The sequence below is a fragment of the Naumovozyma dairenensis genome, chromosome 7 (genome assembly GCF_000227115.2).
Source record: "Naumovozyma dairenensis CBS 421 chromosome 7, complete genome".
NCBI lineage: Eukaryota > Fungi > Ascomycota > Saccharomycetes > Saccharomycetales > Saccharomycetaceae > Naumovozyma > Naumovozyma dairenensis.
Window position 1 is genome coordinate 85,334 of NC_016485.2, and position 20,331 is coordinate 105,664.

The following is a 20,331-nucleotide window of genomic DNA, read 5'->3' on the forward strand; positions in this document are numbered from 1 at the left end:
TATTTGTTTATTTATTCATTCAGTTATTTCCCTCTTTAATACGGATGGGTCTCGTTCTATCTCTCCTCTATCTACCTACCGCACATGATATTTGATTAAGAAGTGATGGGAAACTTAATGGGAATATTATTACCAAGGGGAAACGGATTAGAAATTGAGGAAGAAATAAATAGACCGTGTTTAACGATACACTTACAGTGTTCCGGGTAACAGAAGGTAAACATATCTTACCACCACCCGTGCACCACACAAAGCCCAGCCCACCGGACAACGGACTGCAAAGCAAAGAATGAAAAAGAAGCAACAACCCTTCAAATATTCCCAAAATTGTAAAATTGGAAAAAATGTCAACTTATAAAGAAAAGTGTAACACTTATTTTTACAGCCATTACGTATTATATATACAGAATCCCATCCCATCCCATCCTCATCGCCTTGAAGTTTTCAAACCTTTTATTGAATTGATTCAACTGTATTTTTGAGCATATTACCTTAGGAAGTTCTCAAGACAACAACAAAGCTTTTCTTATTTCTTTAACATTAAAAGAACAGAACAGCTACAAAACAAGAACACGTTTCTACTACTACTATTATTATAATCCATCATGAGTGATTTATGTCCAGTTTATGCTCCATTCTTTGGTGCTATGGGTTGTGCAGCAGCCATTGTTTTCACCTCCTTCGGTGCCGCTTATGGTACTGCCAAATCAGGTGTCGGTATTTGTGCATCATGTGTCCTAAGGCCTGATCTTTTAGTCAAAAGTATTATTCCAGTCGTTATGGCTGGTATCATTGCCATTTATGGGTTGGTCGTTTCTGTCTTGGTTAGTTCTTCATTGGCTCAAAGTCAAGCTTTATATACTGGGTTCTTACAATTAGGTGCAGGTCTTTCTGTCGGATTGAGTGGACTAGCAGCTGGGTTCGCCATTGGTATTGTCGGTGATGCAGGTGTCAGAGGGACTGCTCATCAACCAAGATTGTTCGTCGGTATGGTTTTGATTTTGATTTTCGCTGAAGTTTTAGGTTTATATGGGTTGATTGTCGCTTTATTGTTAAACTCTAGATCAACTCAAGATGTTAGCTGTTAAGCCAATAACTTCGATATCCATTAGTAACACCGTTATCTTTCACAAAAAAGATATAGAAGAGCGATATGAAAAAAACGTTATATCATCTTTGAATGTTTGAATTTCCTAATATCAAATTCATATCCAATTCTCTTCTTTTCATCTTCTCCTGCCTTTCCCTTTATCTTTATACTTTGTTTCATAAATATATATATATATATATATACGAATAATCAAGTTTAAAAACATAAGTAATAAGCTCAAAAAAGAAAAATAATTTAGGTAGTACAATTACAGTATGATGGTAGTATGTTTATAATATTGATTACTGCTTGTCTAAAAAGGTCTATAACATATACATACCATGGACGAGCATTATTACATAAATTCTTCATATATCTTAAAATTCAACCTTTTCTTAACAATTTTATTAAATTCATGCAGTTCCTTTGGAAAAGAAGGACAATTCGTACTTGCAATGGTTTTCTCCTTCTCATAAAACTCTTTCGATTTAATATCGTCATTATCCCATTTGTCTTCTAATGATTCAATAATATTCAAAATTAAAAATTCATCAAAAACAACATCATCACCTTTAACCTTAGAATCATCATCGTCACAAAGATAAATTGGATATAAAAATTTCATAACCAAAAGAATCAAATAACATTTAGGTAAATATGGGAATTCAATTAATGATATTAATAATCGTAATGCCTTAGCCCATTCTTGATTATCTCTAGCTTGATAAAATTGATATAAAACAGCATATGGAGCTAAAGTTTGTCTCATTGCACTTGTCAACAAATTATAAATAATATAATTAGGTATACTTACAATTTTGTTTGCACTGTTTGAATTCGTTGTATTATAAGTTGCAATTGCATTTAAAATTTGATCATCTAATGGTGCATTATTTAAAATGGAAGCTTCAAATAATGTCCATGAATATTGTTTAACTAATTCAAATTTACCAGCTTTACTGAAATTAGTAATAGCTTCAATAGTACTACCTTGATATAACATTTGATTCCCCAATATGGTATAGAGACTTTTTGCTACACGTGGTAATTTCCATTGCGCACATATACTTAACATCCATTCAATATCATCATTAGTTTCAAAAGGGTAATGTAATAATAATTCCGATATAGTTAATTTCTTGATACTATAATTATTTAAGCCATTTTGTTGGGGACATAATGATATTAACCCAATGGCAATCGGCCATAGTTGTTTATCATTGGATGAACATAATTCTAATGCAAAATTATTAATTAGATAACTTGCCATACCATTCTTTCTAGAGAATAAATCTTCTATTTCATTTGCATTTTCATCTGTAAGATCATTTGTCGTATATTCAAATGGTTCTAGTAACCCCTTTGCTTCACATATGGCAGCTGTGAATGCAGCAGTACATGAATCTAAGGATTCTAATTGAGGTAAAATAGAATGAATATTATTTTGAATGATCTTAACACATGAATTCTCCCAGTTATTTGTTAAATCTAAAGAATGTCTTTCCAATGATAATTGTAAATATTGTTGAATTAATTTTAATGATGGAATATAATATAATAAAAATCCGGATAGAGATTCATACCAAGTTTTCGAATAATATAATATTTTATTTTCATTACCACTTATTATCAATAATGTATCTTCAATGGAATCTCTTAACTCACCAGAAATTTTATTCTCTGAATCATTAAAATTAGAAAGTAATTGTAGTGTGTATGCTTTCCATTCTCTAAATTTAGTATACGAATCTGTTGGGTAATTCTCTAAGAGTGATATTAAATCTTTCATTATTTGGAATGAACTCGAACATTGCGTTTCTAAATACTCTAGAATATTTGATCTCTCTATACATAAGATTGCTTGTTGGAATAAACCTCTTAATAATAATTGATTTAACAATTTCCAAAAGAAAATCGTACCAAATACACCTTTACTCTCGTGTTCGTTTACTCCAGTAGTGTTGTTATTAAAGACTTGTTCAATGTATGCTTCATCAGGCTGACCATCTGAACGATTAATCCAGCATAATAAAGAAGTGATGAATTTATTTCTAATCGAATCAGTGTCAAATTCGTCATTTGATATAAAATCTTGTTCGTCGTCATTTGTTTCAATATTATTGTTATCACAAATAAAATGAAAAGTTTTTAAACAATTTAATATGGTTAATGAATCTTCTAACATAAAGAATTTAGAACCAATTTCCACATACTGTTGTCGTTCTTGTTCTTGTTCTTCTTGCTGATGTTCTTTTTCACTCTCATAATTTTTTTGTAAAGTGTTGATAAAGATTTCTAATTCATTTATCATTGTTTCCATTGCCATATTGACCACTACATTATGATTTTTCAACGATGAAGATTTAATTAAACCGAAAGTGGGGATAGTGAATACACGATCATCACCTAAATCATTATAAATTTCAAATAATTTAGAAACGTATACGGGGAATTCCTTTGAGTTATCTACATTTGGTAATTGAATTGGATATAATATTGAATTGTATGCATGCGATTTTGTGGAATTCTCTGTTATAAATGCTAAATTTTGTGAATTTAAAGGTCCTAGTTTAAATTTCAAATGAGAAGAAGATGAGAGGGTAGAGGTATTTTTTAAAGGTAAATCTGATTTCTTTTTGGTTAATCTAATAATTGGAACATTACTGACGGGATCTATCTCGAACGAAGTGTCATCAATGTCCTCATCCTCGTCATTTTGTTCTTCTTCTTCTTTATCGCTATCCACAGCATCACTATGTTTCGATTCTTGATCCAAACCCATATTATCGTCATCATTTATACTTTCATTATCATCGATAAAATCGAAATTATTGGTATCCATTAGCAAATCATTTGTGCTTTTAGTCATGATGTGTTTTTTTTTAGTCGATGTGATGGTAGCAATTTATTATGATTCTTTCAATCTCAATTATTGAACGCAATCGTAATTGACAACAAGTCTAAATTTTGCACTATCAATACAGGTGCACGCACAATTGAATGAAAAAGATAAGCGGCGGTATTAAATTCTTCGAATTCAGACACAGTTATCCTTCTTCAACTCTATTCATATATCTATAAATCATTTCTATATATTATATAATGTAACTAACTGCTATATATCTTAGTTTATTAATTTCCAGATGTGAAAAAAATGTTTTGAAATCCGTATAAAGTGATATTTATTTTGAAAAAGTATCCGTAGATCTATTAACGGATACTAAGGGTTAATATTTTATTTTATAAGGGTAAACGATGAAAGACCTAATTGCAGGATAGGGTATATGTCCCCTACCCCCCCCCCCATTTCTTGTTGTTCCCCAAATAGGAAATTTGTTCCGATACGAGCGCCAGCCAATCATCCACAAAATTTTAATTAACTTAACATGATTATCCTTTAATAGTGAAAAATTAGATGTTTAACTACAGGACAGAGACAGAGACAAAGACAGTGCTGTGACAACAACTATGCATGCAACAAACGATTAGTTAGTATTTCTTCATCTCATAGTTACAGTTCACTTGTTTACAAACCAATTTTCCTTTCTTATTAGTATATGTATTTATGTAGTTCAAGCAAAAACTTGCATCGGATAGTTAGGGATATATATACATACTCCTCCAACACTACAAACAAGGACTCTCTAGGAAATAGCATTATTACCATATCCAGAGAATAAAAGCATACCTCTGGAATATTATAAGATTTCCTTTCCCACTAAAATACCTACAAAAAAATATATATCAATTATGCTCCCTATATTAAGGTCCAAAGTTACTACTTCCCTAGTGAAATCACCACAGCAAATCTCTCTCCCATTAACACGTCTAATATCATCTACTCCAAATCCAATCAATAAATCCACCTACAAAACTCCAAATTTTGATGACGTCTTGAAGGAAGATCATACAAACAATGATAAATCAAGATCCTATGCATATTTCATGGTCGGATCCCTTGGTTTATTATCTTCCGCTGGTGCTAAATCAACCGTAGAGACATTCATCTCATCAATGTCTGCATCAGCTGATGTTCTAGCTATGGCCAAAATTGAAGTCAATTTAGCTACCATACCAGTAGGTAAGAATGTCGTAGTGAAATGGCAAGGGAAACCTGTTTTCATTAGACATAGAACATCTCATGAAATTCAAGAAGCTAATGAAATTAGCATGACCGATTTGAAAGATCCTCAAACAGATTCAGATAGAGTACAAAATCCAGAATGGTTAATCATGTTGGGTATTTGTACCCATTTAGGGTGTGTTCCTATTGGTGAATCAGGTGATTTTGGTGGTTGGTTTTGCCCTTGCCATGGGTCTCATTACGATATCTCGGGAAGAATTAGAAAGGGTCCTGCTCCATTGAATTTGGAAATTCCAAATTATGAATTCGATGGTGATAAAGTTATTATCGGTTAGAATCTCACTCTTATCAAAGACTCAGACTCGAAAAAAAATTATGATGACCACGCAGATATTTATTCATTCCTTATTACTACTACTATTATTATTCCCATTCAAAGAAAGTAAAATTTTAAATTCCTTCTTCTTATTCTTATTATTATATATTTATTTATAGTTATACTTACTGGATCTGTGAAAAGCTATACCGTTACATGTGTATATATATACAAGAAAAAAAATCGAAATATAATGACTTATTATTTATTTATCAATAAGTTTATGGGCTACGGAGCTATATAGTTTAGTATTGTTCCATGATCCTTATTAAATAATACATAGTGATACAATTAAAAGTGAGTCAAATTCTTCTTTACCGCTTCGTTTCATTTATTCAATAGTGTTGTTTTCATTCAGTATCGAAAAAATTATCTATATTAAATGCCTCTGAAGAATATGCCTTATCCACTGCATATGCTAACGACTTTCTTAGTCTGTCATGGAGTCGACGAGAATATGTCTCTCTATCTTCTAATGCAGATCCTAAACCTAATTTGTTTATCTCATCTTTAATTTGATTCAGAGTGTCAAACTTTTCTTCAAAATGTAAAGTCTCTAATAAGACATTCTTCACTAATTTTTCCACTGCTTTTTTTCTTTGTTTCATTACCTTATCATCAGCACTATCAGTACTGTTATCATTATTATTACTATTATTACTTTTTGAAATAGGTATTGAATTTTCTCTACTATCACTAATATCCATGCTCAAATTATTACTCATTGTATTATTACCAGCATAAGAAGGTTTTACAAACCCATCACTATAATCAACTATTAATCGACAAACAGATGCAACAGCTTTAATCGGCTTGGTCAACACTAAGATCCTTTCCTTTATAATGAGTAATAAATGTATTAATAAATTTCCATCATTGTGTAACAAGGGACGTAATTTTTCAATATCTGTGGCATATTCTTGTTCCATATAAGGCGTCAATTGACCCTTCTTAACATGTATTTGATGCCGTTTCACTGACCCAAATGTACATACATGTTTCCTTTCGCCTTGTTCAACATCTTTATGTTCATGTTTATTCCTAAACACAAATTTAACTCTACTATTATCAAAGATTATCTTATATTGTAACTCTCCACAAAATAAACATTCTAATTCATAACCAACCACATTTCGACGTAATGAGTTCCTAATGGATAAACAAATCCCATCTTGACAAAGACTATATGCAAATAATAAGTCCACCGTCATTTCAAAATGATGTCCACATTTTAGTAACAAGTATTTAATAAACGTTTCCTCTTTATCCTTCGCATAATCTCCTGACATACGTAGATTATGAGGTGTTAAACCTAACATCGTCTTAATACAAAGTAGAACACTTTGTCTTGCAGTTAACGTTTCACAATTAATTTGTAATATCATTCGTTTCAACGTTTGTACTCTTTCTTCATGGAATAGTAGATTATGGCTATCATCAAGTTCGAATCTTGCTTCTGTAGTCTCGCCATCAACTGCATCCCTATCTTCATCTTGATCTTGACCTTCAAGTTCATCTTCATTGCCCTCCTCGTTCCTTTCATTCTCTCTTAATTCAATATCAATACTTGAGTCTTTAGATGTTTCATATTGTCGTTCCTGTTGAAGCGTCTGTTGTCTACCCCCAAGTCCTGAGGTGGCATGACCCATACCATGTCGAACATTACTCACCACATTATTATCACGACCAATACGACCAGATGAAATTCCATTATTAACAAGGTCAAGAGCATTAGAAGCAATCGTAGATTCTTCGTTATTTGCCAATTCATTGGTCACTATATCAGTATTAACAGCATCATTGACTGTTTCCATAACATTACGTTGTATACATCGTCTCTTATTCCTAATGATATTCTTCAATTTGTTTCTCAAATCATCAATTTCTTCATCTTTATTACGTAATATACTATCCAAATCATGTTCACGATCTTTATAACGTTTCAAATCTTCTTCATAATTAACCAATTTCTCTTCCATATCTTCAATTTTTTTTTGATTCAATTCTAAGATTCGAGTATACACTCTTTTTAAAGAAAGTTCCTTGTCTGTATCATTGGTATTTTGGAAATTAAGAAAATCTTCTACTGAAGGTGGTTCCTGTTTAGGGAAACATTTCAAATCAAAATCAAATTCCATCTCTCTATTTCCTTAGTTTATTTTAGATCTGTACATATGAACGCTATTCTGCTTCTCCTTCTTTTATATTGATCATCAATTGGTGGTGGATGAACTTCTGCAATGTCTCTTGTTATTAGATTCAGAATCCAAGAAGTTTTTCACTTTTGTTACTTAACGCGTCTGTCACACATGTACATACAAATAAACAACATACATAAACGTGAACTTAAACTTTGATTGCAGAATTATTTTAATTACACAATTATATGCAACTTGAATCTAAGAAACTTTCTAATACCATATCATCTGGGATTTTTTTCCAATCAGTTTCTTGCCATTTCAAGAAATTTGATCGTAGTTCGTAATACCTTGTAGCATTTATTCCCTTGTTAGTATTATCTAATTGATCAGAAAGACTGGAAAAAGAAAGAGTCGCTGTCGTTGTAGTGACTGTGGAACTCCCCTCTAAGACCCATTCTCCTTCATTTTCAATCCTATTAGGGTACGATTTCATATGTGACATTATTGTCTTGGTTTTTCTTTCCCTCCCGTTATCCAATTTGATTTGTAAAAATTCTTCAATAATATCTCTGGCATATTTGGGCAGGTTAGTAGGCCTATAATTTGGATCAAATTTTATTTTCCAATATACCGACCAATGTAAGTCAGCATTTTCAGGTATACTTCTGGTTTGTCCTAAATTGGGAATATAGACTTTTCTCCATTTACCACGTCTGTTCTGTAATTTCAGCCCAATCGGTAAAAACTCTAAAATCCACCAACCTAATGACATTCTTGTCGTAAAATATCCACCTCTAGTATATTTGATTTTTCTATTCATCCTTTCTCGAAATTCATCAGTGTCCTGTTGGAACTCTGGCTTTTGCGCTTGCTGATCAAGGTAACTACGTATCAAAGGAATATTGGATTCCTTCTCAAGTTGGAATGTTTTCTTGTGATTATTTTCCTTCAATTGGCATAGGTCCAAAAAATCATGAGTTAAAGATAGTATTGATCCAACTGTCAAGTTTTCCTTTAAGAAATTTTTCAAAGGTTCATTTTTAAATCTAACTCCAAATTTCATTGATTCCATTATTATCCATCTTAGTGGAATTAATGAAACAAAATTCTCTGTATTGCGATCCATTTCCCATCCTCCACCAATATCAGAATGATCACCAATAAACCATTTCTCAATTAAATCTGGTGTCAATATATTTTTATCACCTTGAATATCTCTCCCATCTGAATTAAAGCAACATCTGTCATTATCTAATTTTTCACAAATTTGGAAAATACCTTCAACACTTTTACGACTTGTCTCTATAGGTAAACATTTCCGATTAATAAACCTTTGGCAAGGGTTTTCACAGTCAGTGTCTGTGCTTTTGGTTTTACCAATAGTAAAATCAATTAGAGGATTCCGAATTTCTTTAGTTGATATATTTTCACTTGCATTAGATTCAACTGGAGTTAAATTGTTGGAAAATTCCTCCAAAATATAAGTTCGAAATTGTAAAGAAAACAACCTCGTAGAATAAGAATTTGATGAAAACCCTTGTTGTTTGAATTTACCTCTTCTCTCATCAATGGACACACAATGCCTCACATGATCAACAATATTACTCCTCTGGGTAAAGGGAAACAATCTATCTCTCAAAATTCCCACTGAATTAACAGAGTCAAATAAACCTTGGAAACAAATTCTAACTTCATAATCTCTACAAAAGATATTTTTGAATTCACTAGCCAAAGTAGTTGTATAAGTAGATTGATTTGGTTGTTCTGAATATTCCCAACTTTGATAAATTTTCCAAGCCAAAGTAACTAATTCCTCTAACCCAGGATGCAACAACCCAACTTTACCAATCATTCCAGCAAGTACTCTAGCAATGAAAGCACCTCTTGAAAAACCAAACATATAAATCTTATCACCAATTTCATAATTTTGCATAAGGAAAATATAAGCTGACACAATATGAGAATCGAGACTGAATGCAAACATGGAATCCAAAATATTATAAAATTTTGACCATGTAAACCTTCGTAAGTTCAAATTTTCATCAATTCTATCTAAATCCCCATTGATTCCAACTCCTGGTTGATAATAACATATTTGATCTTTATCATTCTCTAAAAGACCGAATATTTTTAAAATATTGGTGAATGGTTGTGGTCCAAAATTTTCTCTCGTTCCATCAAAACATAGTATAATATTTTTACTGGTTTTCAAAGTTGCACTGTTCGTTTCCTCTTTCGAAGTTGTGAATATTTGTGTTTCTGAAGCAGTGGTACCTGTACTTAACGGCATTTTTCCCTCGTGGTTTGAAGTTTTTACCAGAAGGTCCAAAAGTTGGAAAAAATTGATTCTTAAACTTTGAAGAAATGATAGAAAAGATTGAAATAGTTTCCTATTATGATTATTTGCCTAGCGTTATCATCATGGGAGTGATGTATCAATAATCTTATGCAGCTTCCGATTCACAGTCATATTCATATTCAAGTTTATACTTTTTAATTTGTGACGTTTTTTAATGAATGATAGCGCTGCCGTACAGCGTTGATAAAACAACGACAAGAAGAATAATATAATAAACGAATTTATATGATAATAACAGGACTGTTTGATACATGGAACGATAAAACCACATGGGTACTAGTTCCTGATTCTCTAGTCCTTGAAGGCTAAGAATAGGGTATTTTCATTATAGAAAAAGGAAGGAAATAAGACACGAACATATAGATGTCTACGTACTCTCACTCGCCTTGTGCTCCCCAACACATTACCCGGAGTCTGGCAGATCCATTATTGTTTAATTGTTAAATTGTTTAAAGAACTTAATACATAACAAAAGAGAATACAACTGGATTTCTTTGATATTCATGCGAAAGAACTAGCAAAACGTCTACTACAGCAGGGAAGGAAGGCAATCAGAAAACTGCTAAAATCTTTCAGTTATTCAACCTCCCTGTCCTTTTAAACCTCAAGGTTATCTATCCTCAAGCTTGCCCGGTTCAATTCCTGCGTACATACAAGACTAAACAATAAGATTGTGGGGTATAGGGAAAGAATGGATTCCAAAGAATTAATGACAGCAGTTGATCCTGTTACCATTGTCATCAAAGAATGTATCAATTTATCTACCGCAATAAGGAAATATTCGAAAATTGCATCCCAATCATCTGGTGTAGCAGCATTATTAGGCGGTGGAAGTGAAATTTTCAGCAATCAAGACGCCTCCTTAGCTCATACATTTAATAACTTATCAGCGAACAAACATAACGATCCATTTCTCTCAGGATTCATTCAACTTCGATTAATGCTAAATAAATTAAACTCATTAGATGGAATCGATTCATTGACACTTTTACAACCATTCCTATTGACAATTAGTACAAGTTCGATCTCCGGGTATATCACTTCATTAGCGTTGGATTCGTTACAAAAGTTTTTCACTTTGAATGTAATAAATTTTGATTCATTAAACTATATCGGTGCATATAGAGAAGTAGCGAATGCATTAACTCATTGTAGGTTTGAAGGTTCTGAACAATTATCTGATGACTCGGTCCTTTTAAAAGTTGTATTATTGTTACAAGATTTAATTAATTCGCCATATGGAGAGCTATTGACCGACTCTACCATGTATGATATAGTGCAGACCATTATGTCATTGGCTTGTAATAAGAGAAGAACTGAAGTGCTAAGGAAAGCTGCTGAATCAACAATGACTATAATTACTTTAAAGATATTTTCAAGCTTGAAAACAATGGAACCACTAGACTCTACTGAAAAATATATTAATGATGAAGGGTATAGTAAGAACACTTTGAAAGATGATGTCATTGTCATATCAAATCAAGAGTCAGAACAACCAACAATGCAGATCGTTCCCTCTATAGTAGATGATAAATCTGTTGCTTCCAATGACGCTGAATCTGTTCTCTCTTCTAATGAAGATGAGGTAGGTACTAACCTTGAAATAGAGAAGCAACCTTTTGAATTGCAAAACACGGAACAAGAAGCTATTGCTACTCAAAATGAAGATACCGATGGCGAAAACGAAACGAATAAATTGAAAGTTGAAATAAAAGAGAAAGACCTAACAATATCCAGTGGTACATATGGTTTACCCTTGGCAAAGCAATACCTATCTCTTCTACTTTCCCTAATAATTCCTGAAAACCAAGCAAAACACACAAATTCTACAAGAATATTTGCACTACAACTAATTAATACTATTATCGAAATTGTAGGAGACAAGTTCCCATTATATCCTCCTTTATTCACTTTAATATCAGATCCAATTTTCAAATGTATTTTTTATATTATTCAAAACACAAACAAACTATCACTATTACAAGGCGCTTTACAATTATTCACCAGTTTAGTTCTCATCTTAGGTAACCATCTACCCATGCAAATTGAGTTGACACTAACGAGAATTTTCTCCATGTTACTTGATGATACCACTGAGGCTAACAACCCAACAATGACACCAAATAATGCAAGTTCAACTTCTATTAACACGGCAAATGAATATCAACCAAAATCACCAGCAATAAAGGAATTACTAATTGAACAAATTTCAATTCTTTGGACTAGATCTCCATCTTTCTTCACATCAATGTTTATTAATTTCGATTGTAATTTGGAAAGATCAGACGTTTCTGTAAACATTATTAAGGCATTAACTAAATTATCATTACCTGAAGCTGCTATCAGTACCACAGATAGTGTACCCCCAATCTGTCTCGAAGGTTTAATTTCATTAGTTGATGATATGTTTGATCACATGCAAGACGTAGACAGGAATGAATATATGAAACAATTCAATGGGAAAATAAATGAAATCCTAAAACAAAGAGAACGTAAGACTGAATTTATTAAATCTGCTGAATTATTTAATGAAAATCCAAAATTAGGTATCCCATCATTAATCGAGAAGGGGTTTATCAAATCAAACTCTGATGAAGATATCGCGGAATTCCTTTTTGAAAATAATAGTAGAATGAATAAGAGAACTATTGGTTTGTTACTTTGTAATCCGAAAAGAACCCCTCTTTTGAAATGTTTTATTGATTTATTCGATTTTAAAGGTTTAAGAGTAGATGAAGCTATTAGAATATTATTGACTAAATTTAGATTACCAGGTGAATCTCAACAGATTGAAAGAATTATTGAAGCATTCTCTACTAAATATGTTGATAATCAAGATTATAAACCAATTGAAACAGGCAACGATTTAGAAGAAGAGGCTGATCTTGGAAGTTCGCCAACTGATAATGCTGAGAGTAGAGTAGAGGGAGACACAGAAGAATCGGAACAGATTGAAGACATTTCCACTGTTCAACCTGATTCTGATTCAGTCTTCGTTTTAAGTTATTCTATCATCATGTTGAATACCGATTTGCATAATCCTCAAGTTAAAGAACATATGTCATTCAACGATTATTCTGGTAATTTGAGAGGATGTTGTAATGAAAAGGATTTCCCGCATTGGTATCTGGACAAGATATATTGCTCTATAAGAGATAAAGAAATTGTAATGCCCGAAGAACATCATGGGAATGAACAATGGTTTGAAGACGCTTGGAATAACTTGATTTCATCAACCACTGTCTTGACTGAGATACAAAGAGATTCAACTAATATTATCGATAAACTCTCATCATTGGAACTATTACTTTTCGATAGAGCAATTTTCAAACATGTTGGTAATGCCATTGTTAGTACATTATTCAAAATTTATAAAGTGGCTTCTGATGATCATATTTCAAGTAGAATGTTAACTACTTTAGATAAGTGTTCATTTATTGCATCGTTTTTCAATTTTAAAACATTGTATAATGATATTCTTCGTCATATTGCCCGTTTCACAACATTATTGAAAATAAAACCATCTAATAAGAAAAATGCAAATGCGGCAAGCGTAGCAAATGATGATGTTGACGATATACCATTAGTTGAAGTAACGATAGAAGGTCAAGAAAAGAAAGTCCCTGTTAGCAGTGAAATAATCCGCTTGGGAAGATCATTTAAGGGTCAACTTTGTACCGTAGTTTTATTCAGAATATTACAAAGAAATATAGATTCAGAAATTATAATACCTGAATTATGGAATGATATTGTTAAGATTCTGTTAACTCTTTATGAAAATTTATTAATATCACCTGATATTTTTTCAGATTTACAATCTAATTTGAAAATTGGGAAATTACCTAAACCATCATCTCAAGCGGCTATTATGAAAAGTAATGAAAACAAGGGATTACTTTCAACATTTGCTTCTTATTTGAAAGGTGATGAGGAACCTACTGACGAAGAAATCCATTATTCAAGAAGGGCTATGACATGTATTGAATCTAGTCACGTTGCAGCAGCACTTTTTGGGAATGAAAAAAATATTACACCTGGCTTAATTCAATCTTTATTGAATTCAATTAAATTGGAAAGGAACAATGAAAATGATAAATTTTTCGAAGCAGAAACATTATTCTTACTTGAATTATCAGTCGCCATGCTTGTTTTTTGTAAGAATGGCGGATCTCTGGGTAATGAAACATTAGAAAAAATTATTACCTTTTCACAATTACCTGGATCTAAAAAGGGAACCCATCGTAGGTTATTAACTTATAAAATATTATTGATTTCATTGTTAGATCAACAACCAGATAATTTATTAAAAGTGATTAATGATGAATTAGTAACGAAACGGGATCTCTACACGGATAAATATTTTATTAGTGATACCGGTACGGAGGTGATAAGAAGATTACTTGAATTAACAAACGTGGATAATTATAAATCGGTCATGTTGGAAGATGAAGGATTTTGGAAATTACTAAGAATGAATGCATCCATAAAGGAACATACTGAAATGATATTTGATTATTTAGCAAAATCGCTTGCGAAAGATGGTTGCTTTATGACGTCTACGAATTTCATGTTGATTTTAGGATTATTGGATGAAATATCATCAGTTGGCTCTGTTGGTGCTCGTTGGGAACAAGAATATAAAATGTCAATCCAAAGTGGACATCAGGTCGATAATAAAAATCCATATCAAGCATTGGTCAGAATATCGCTAAGATCCATTGATTTGACGTCACAATTAATAGAGAACTCTAAAAAATTTGAACTTGGGAAGACCGAAATATTTACAATATGTCAAGCCTTGGCACATCAATGTAGTAATCCATGCCAAGAAATTAGTTCGCACGCTATTGTAACACTAACGTCATTTTTAACAGAAAAAGTTTCATTGCCAAGGGTTGAACTTACGAATATGGAAGAATTAATTGAAGGTGGGTTACTTCCTGTTTTGAAGACACATGAAGAAAGTAAATCTGATAATGCTAATATTCTATTAGGGAATATTCTTGATGTTATTTCTAAGACTTACATTTATTATCTGAAGGATGGTATCACAACGAATGAAACGTTTTTGGAAGTATTAAACATATTTAATAGGTATGTTGAAATACCCGAGATTGAAAAACAATTACAACAACTTATCATTGAGAAGAAAGATATTGAAAAGCAAGCAAGAGAGTCCAGCACAACACCTTCCGTTGTCGATGAAGCTGCTGCTGCTGATGATAATATACCGGTCGATGCGGGAGCGCCAGGTGATGCCTGAAAACATGTATAGAATATTGCTCGATGTTACTTTTTATATGCAATAGACTTCATAAATCATATACAAAGAGGATCTCAAGCAGAGGTAGTAAGATGTAAAATATAAGGTGATGCGTAGCAAATATCGTTATTGTTGATGATGTTTTGCCAATCAGGCTAAGTTTTAAATTTAAAGGAAAAGAGTCAAAAATAATTATGAGTTCGGGAATCTCCGAGAGTTTAAATTAATGAAGGAAAAAAAAAAAAAGACTGAAACTAATTCTGAAGACAACTAACCTCCACATGCGTAATATATATAAGAGCTACTATATATGTACGTAGAATGTAACAATATCACACATAGGAATCATCTTTTATCGAAGAAAAAAGCACCTACAGCAAAAAACAACCAGCGAACAAGAAAGAATGTCAACTTTAACATACGAAGAAAGAGCCAAGAACCATGCCAGTCCAGTAGCATCGAAACTTCTCACGATCATGTTTGAAAAGCAAACCAACTTATGTGCGTCATTAGACGTTCGCACGACGGAGGAATTACTACGATTAGTTGATATATTGGGCCCTTATATTTGTCTTTTAAAGACTCATGTTGATATATTATCAGATTTTTCCATGGAAGGAACAGTGATCCCATTAAAGCAAATGGCATTGAAATATAATTTCTTAATTTTTGAAGATAGGAAGTTTGCTGATATTGGTAATACTGTGAAATTACAATATGCATCAGGAGTGTATAAAATTGCTGAATGGGCTGATATAACTAATGCTCACGGTATTACAGGACCAGGTATTGTTGCCGGATTAAAGGAAGCCGCAATGGAGGTCTCAAACGAACCAAGAGGCTTGTTGATGCTAGCAGAACTATCATCAAAAGGGTCGTTAGCACATGGTGAATATACAAGAGGTACAGTAGAGATAGCTCAGACAGATAAAGAATTTGTCTTTGGATTTATTGCGCAAAGGGATATGGGTGGCAGAACAGAAGGATTCGATTGGTTAATTATGACACCTGGAGTTGGACTTGATGATAAGGGAGATGCATTGGGTCAACAGTATAGAACTGTTGAAGATGTAGTCTCAACAGGGAGTGATATTATAATTGTTGGAAGAGGTTTATTTGCTAAAGGTAGAGACCCGAAGGTGGAGGGTGAACGTTACAGAAAGGCCGGATGGGATGCATATTTGAAAAGATGCCAATCAACATAAGTAAAGATAATATATATATGTGTGTGTAAATGAACTATGAAAGAGTATATGAAGGAATGGTTCATCAACGACGGCAACAGAATTAATTTGTGACACCAATAAATATATATATATATATTTATGTGTTTGTCTTTTCTCTTTTGAAAGGTGTTACCCGCACTGCACTCTGATTTATATTTCCATAGAGACAAAGAAGAGGAACAAGACCTTCTTAGAGCAAAGAGCTTAGTGATAAAGAGATGAAGAGGATTCGATAATTAATGAAGAGTCTTAATTAAGGGCCTATAGTGATATTCTAGATTAAAGAAGCTCCCATTTTTAGGCCTAATCAAAACAATCAACTCCCAAGCTTCATTGCCTTTTCGAATAACAAGATGGACGCATTAAACGCAAGAGAACAGCAAGATTTCCAAAAACTAGTGGAACAAAAGCAAATGAAGGATTTCATGCGTTTGTATTCTAATTTGGTTGAAAGATGTTTTTCTGATTGTGTCAATGATTTCACATCATCTAAATTGACCACAAAGGAACAAAATTGTATCATGAAATGCTCCGAGAAGTTTTTAAAACATAGTGAGCGTGTGGGTCAACGTTTCCAAGAACAAAATGCAGCATTGGGTCAAGGTCTAGGTCGTTAGAAGTCAGATCAGCTCCCTCACTCTAAGAAAGAAAGAGAACTTTACATGTACATATATCTATACCCATTTTATAATCTAAATTAATCTAATCTAATCAAAATTACTATAATATAATATAATATAATGGTTTGGCTTTACTTTTTTAGTTTTCTGATAAATATGATATTATACAGACTAGATATATTTAACCTCTTTTGTTACTTAAACTACCCAAACTAGAACGGTGGGTCAATATTTGTCTTGATGGACCTGTGAAACTACCAGTAGCATCGGTATTAGTCGTTATTGCTTCAGTTTCAATCTCATCGTTTTCATCGATTGGTTTGATTTTATAACTTTGGTATAATGCGATGATACAAAATAAACTTAATGACCACCAACTTACCCATGCAACATTATGTTTTTGAGCCCATGACATTATATACCCCATAATCAAAGGTCCTAAGAATCTGGCTGACGATTGAATACTAATAGTGGCACCATTAACAATAGCCCTGCAATGTAATGGACTTGAATTATGAATTAATAACATAATTTGTGGTGAGCTTAATGCCCCACATAATGTTTTCAACCCAGTAATCACATATAAATATACTATGGTACACCACTGCGGGACATTATCATTTTGTAAGAATACAACATATGGTATCATGAAATAGATTAATGGATACAATTTTACTAACGTTCTGAAAATGGTCAAGCAATCAAAGGAACGATCTACAATGGGGAAAATGAAAATCACTACAAAGCAACCGAATATACCTGTAGTGGATAACAGAGTACCTGTTTGTTCTGGTTGATAACCAATCCCCCCAGTGATCTTCCATGGGAATTTGGAGGCCAATTTAGTTGGATCTTGTGGGTCTTTGGCCAAATCATATGCTAAGAAAACCGGTAAAAATTCATTATAAACAATTAGATGTAATGACATGATGAATGCAACAGAGATGGGGTAAAATACGTCTGTGTGTAAAAGATGATGTCTCATACTGTTTTCGGAACAACCATCTGATGCAAGATGTAAACTTTCTAAGGGTATATCTGTTGGTTCATGTAATGAATAAGTTCTTATAAGGCCGACAGATTCTCTTCTTGTTAAAACATGACCTAATGATTGAACACTTTCAACGTCGCTATCATCATCATCATCATCAATTAGGGGAGTCATTTCAGTAGCAGATTGACTTTCGATATCAGGCATATGTTCAATGTCGCTCTCATTCTCAGGGACAACATTCCATGGTCTTACCTTTGGAGTTATACCAAATATCCTTTTCTTAATGAAATCACCGGTTTCAATACCATAATCTTTTCTAAATTTGTAAGTTGGATGAGTTTCCTCTAAGAATAGAGTAGAATTAACTAAACCTAACATTAACAATCCAACTAAGAATAAATTAGGTAAACAGTAAGGATATATATCAATCAATTTTTTTATAGAAAGCGGGAACCAACTTGGTACCACATCATTATCATTTGCGTTTCTAAATACAAGAAACCCACCTAATAGGGGACCCATAACAGTACCAAATTGGAATAATAATGGCATAGTACTAAACGCCAAAGCTTGATGTTTCCTTTGTGTAGCAATCTCACCAATCATAGTTCTAATGACACCTACATTCCCATTGAGTAACCCCATTAATGATCTTGCTATGAAAGCTTCAGTGAAATTCCTGGAAAATCCCAGAATTAATAATGAGATTGATGTACCAATCAAACCTAATTGTAAAGTTATTTTCCTACCATGACTTTCTGAGAATTTCCCCCAATGGAAGGCAGATAACACTTGACAAAATGCAAATGTAGATGAAAGGTAACCTGAATATTTGGCAACATCTGCATCATCTGGTGTAATATGGAAATCTTTAACCATAAAATATACATAGGGGAAAAGAGATGAAAATGCAATTGGTTCACTGAATCGGACTAAAGAGACAGCCAATAATTGGGCCCAGGGGAATCCATCCATTTGTTGCTTGAATGTCAACTTAGAACGTGCCATTGGTTAATAAGTTATCTATATTGTGATGTCGAGTCAATTCAATTCAATATACTAATAGGTTAATACACGTAACGGTATTCCTCATTGTGAGAAGCAGTTCTCTTTCTAGTTCTTGTTGCTGTTCGTCTGCTTGCTCTTGATATCTCATTTCATAATCACTGTAGTAGGAACGTTCAGTCTATGCGAAAAGGAAATTAAGGTGCAATAAGATGAAGAATCGAGCAAAACCAAGATTTGAACCAAAAGTAATTGAGAAATGTTTAAACGAAATAATTAGGTGGACTACAGTTGCCACTTGGTAGGATAGTACATAAAATTCTACGTCAGTAAGTATCGAGAAGAGGACCGTGTCTGCAATAAATAAGGCCATTTATTCTAGAGATCGATGTCCAATTGAGATAAAAAAAAGATGATTTTATTATCGAATGACATTAATTTACACACCTTTATATATTCTTTGTATGACAGATAGAGTTTGAGTTCTCTATAGGTTCTTTTCAGCAATAGATATTTGGAATCGGCATGCTCCTGTATGTAATACTGACCAAGTGACAGATTGTATATAGCACACCAATTGCAGAAAATATAACATATGCCAAACTATAAACAGCATTTCATGGAAAAGGTATGGAATCAAATGACCCCGCCAGAGTTGTTTTATAAAAAAATCGACGATACTATTAGCACCTTCTATTTATTTTGAAGAAGATTAAAGTACTCGAATATATATTTCAAGAAATTGGTATATGACTTACAAACCAGAGGGCACATAACATGATAACTTGTCTTACCTATCATCCGATTCATGATTGGATGCAATCAGTGAACCGGTTAAACGCTGGCAACCTAAACACATTCTTAGTCCTATGGTGTGATATCAACTCTTGTTTTTTTTCAAACAATCATGAGAGACTAGTTGGCAACGTATGAACCTCATGATTGAAAAAAGACGTTATGACGCCAGTGTTACCTCCAGAGGTCGAAGAAAATACAAATAGATTAATTCACTTGATTTTATATAATGTATATGATCACAAGCAAAAATAAAAAAGACTAAACAACAATGGTAATCGGTATCGGGTTCAGATTTTCAAATCAAATCTGTCCTACGATTGCACTCAACAGACCTTATGGTCGATATTATTTCACACCACAAGTCAAATGGAACTA

General features: G+C 32.8%; 9 protein-coding genes across 9 annotated transcripts; 5 read left to right on the forward strand and 4 right to left on the reverse strand.

The window, feature by feature from the left end:
• Nucleotides 1–605: 605 nt before the first annotated feature.
• Nucleotides 606–1,088, forward strand: VMA3 (H(+)-transporting V0 sector ATPase subunit c; the record flags this gene model as incomplete). Its single annotated transcript, XM_003671012.2, has 1 exon — nt 606–1,088. The coding sequence occupies one exon, from the start codon at nt 606–608 to the stop codon at nt 1,086–1,088; it is 483 nt and encodes a 160-aa protein (XP_003671060.2).
• Nucleotides 1,089–1,445: 357 nt separating this feature from the next.
• NUP85 (Nup85p) lies at nt 1,446–3,959 on the reverse strand (the record flags this gene model as incomplete). Its single annotated transcript, XM_003671013.2, has 1 exon — nt 1,446–3,959. One exon carries the CDS (start codon nt 3,957–3,959, stop codon nt 1,446–1,448), a length of 2,514 nt encoding a protein of 837 aa, XP_003671061.2.
• Nucleotides 3,960–4,840: 881 nt separating this feature from the next.
• On the forward strand, nt 4,841–5,509 carry RIP1 (ubiquinol--cytochrome-c reductase catalytic subunit RIP1; the record flags this gene model as incomplete). Its single annotated transcript, XM_003671014.2, has 1 exon — nt 4,841–5,509. The coding sequence occupies one exon, from the start codon at nt 4,841–4,843 to the stop codon at nt 5,507–5,509; it is 669 nt and encodes a 222-aa protein (XP_003671062.2).
• Nucleotides 5,510–5,900: 391 nt separating this feature from the next.
• On the reverse strand, nt 5,901–7,688 carry NDAI0G00440 (uncharacterized protein; the record flags this gene model as incomplete). Its single annotated transcript, XM_003671015.2, has 1 exon — nt 5,901–7,688. The coding sequence occupies one exon, from the start codon at nt 7,686–7,688 to the stop codon at nt 5,901–5,903; it is 1,788 nt and encodes a 595-aa protein (XP_003671063.2).
• Nucleotides 7,689–7,932: 244 nt separating this feature from the next.
• Nucleotides 7,933–9,981, reverse strand: NDAI0G00450 (uncharacterized protein; the record flags this gene model as incomplete). Its single annotated transcript, XM_003671016.2, has 1 exon — nt 7,933–9,981. One exon carries the CDS (start codon nt 9,979–9,981, stop codon nt 7,933–7,935), a length of 2,049 nt encoding a protein of 682 aa, XP_003671064.2.
• A 760-nt stretch (nt 9,982–10,741) lies between these two features.
• GEA2 (Arf family guanine nucleotide exchange factor GEA2) lies at nt 10,742–15,313 on the forward strand (the record flags this gene model as incomplete). Its single annotated transcript, XM_003671017.2, has 1 exon — nt 10,742–15,313. The coding sequence occupies one exon, from the start codon at nt 10,742–10,744 to the stop codon at nt 15,311–15,313; it is 4,572 nt and encodes a 1,523-aa protein (XP_003671065.2).
• Nucleotides 15,314–15,717: 404 nt separating this feature from the next.
• Nucleotides 15,718–16,518, forward strand: URA3 (orotidine-5'-phosphate decarboxylase; the record flags this gene model as incomplete). Its single annotated transcript, XM_003671018.2, has 1 exon — nt 15,718–16,518. The coding sequence occupies one exon, from the start codon at nt 15,718–15,720 to the stop codon at nt 16,516–16,518; it is 801 nt and encodes a 266-aa protein (XP_003671066.2).
• Nucleotides 16,519–16,892: 374 nt separating this feature from the next.
• Nucleotides 16,893–17,156, forward strand: TIM9 (protein transporter TIM9; the record flags this gene model as incomplete). Its single annotated transcript, XM_003671019.2, has 1 exon — nt 16,893–17,156. One exon carries the CDS (start codon nt 16,893–16,895, stop codon nt 17,154–17,156), a length of 264 nt encoding a protein of 87 aa, XP_003671067.2.
• Nucleotides 17,157–17,340: 184 nt separating this feature from the next.
• On the reverse strand, nt 17,341–19,161 carry NDAI0G00490 (uncharacterized protein; the record flags this gene model as incomplete). The annotated part of the gene is made up of 1 exon (XM_003671020.2): nt 17,341–19,161. One exon carries the CDS (start codon nt 19,159–19,161, stop codon nt 17,341–17,343), a length of 1,821 nt encoding a protein of 606 aa, XP_003671068.2.
• Between the last annotated feature and the right edge of the window lie 1,170 nt (nt 19,162–20,331).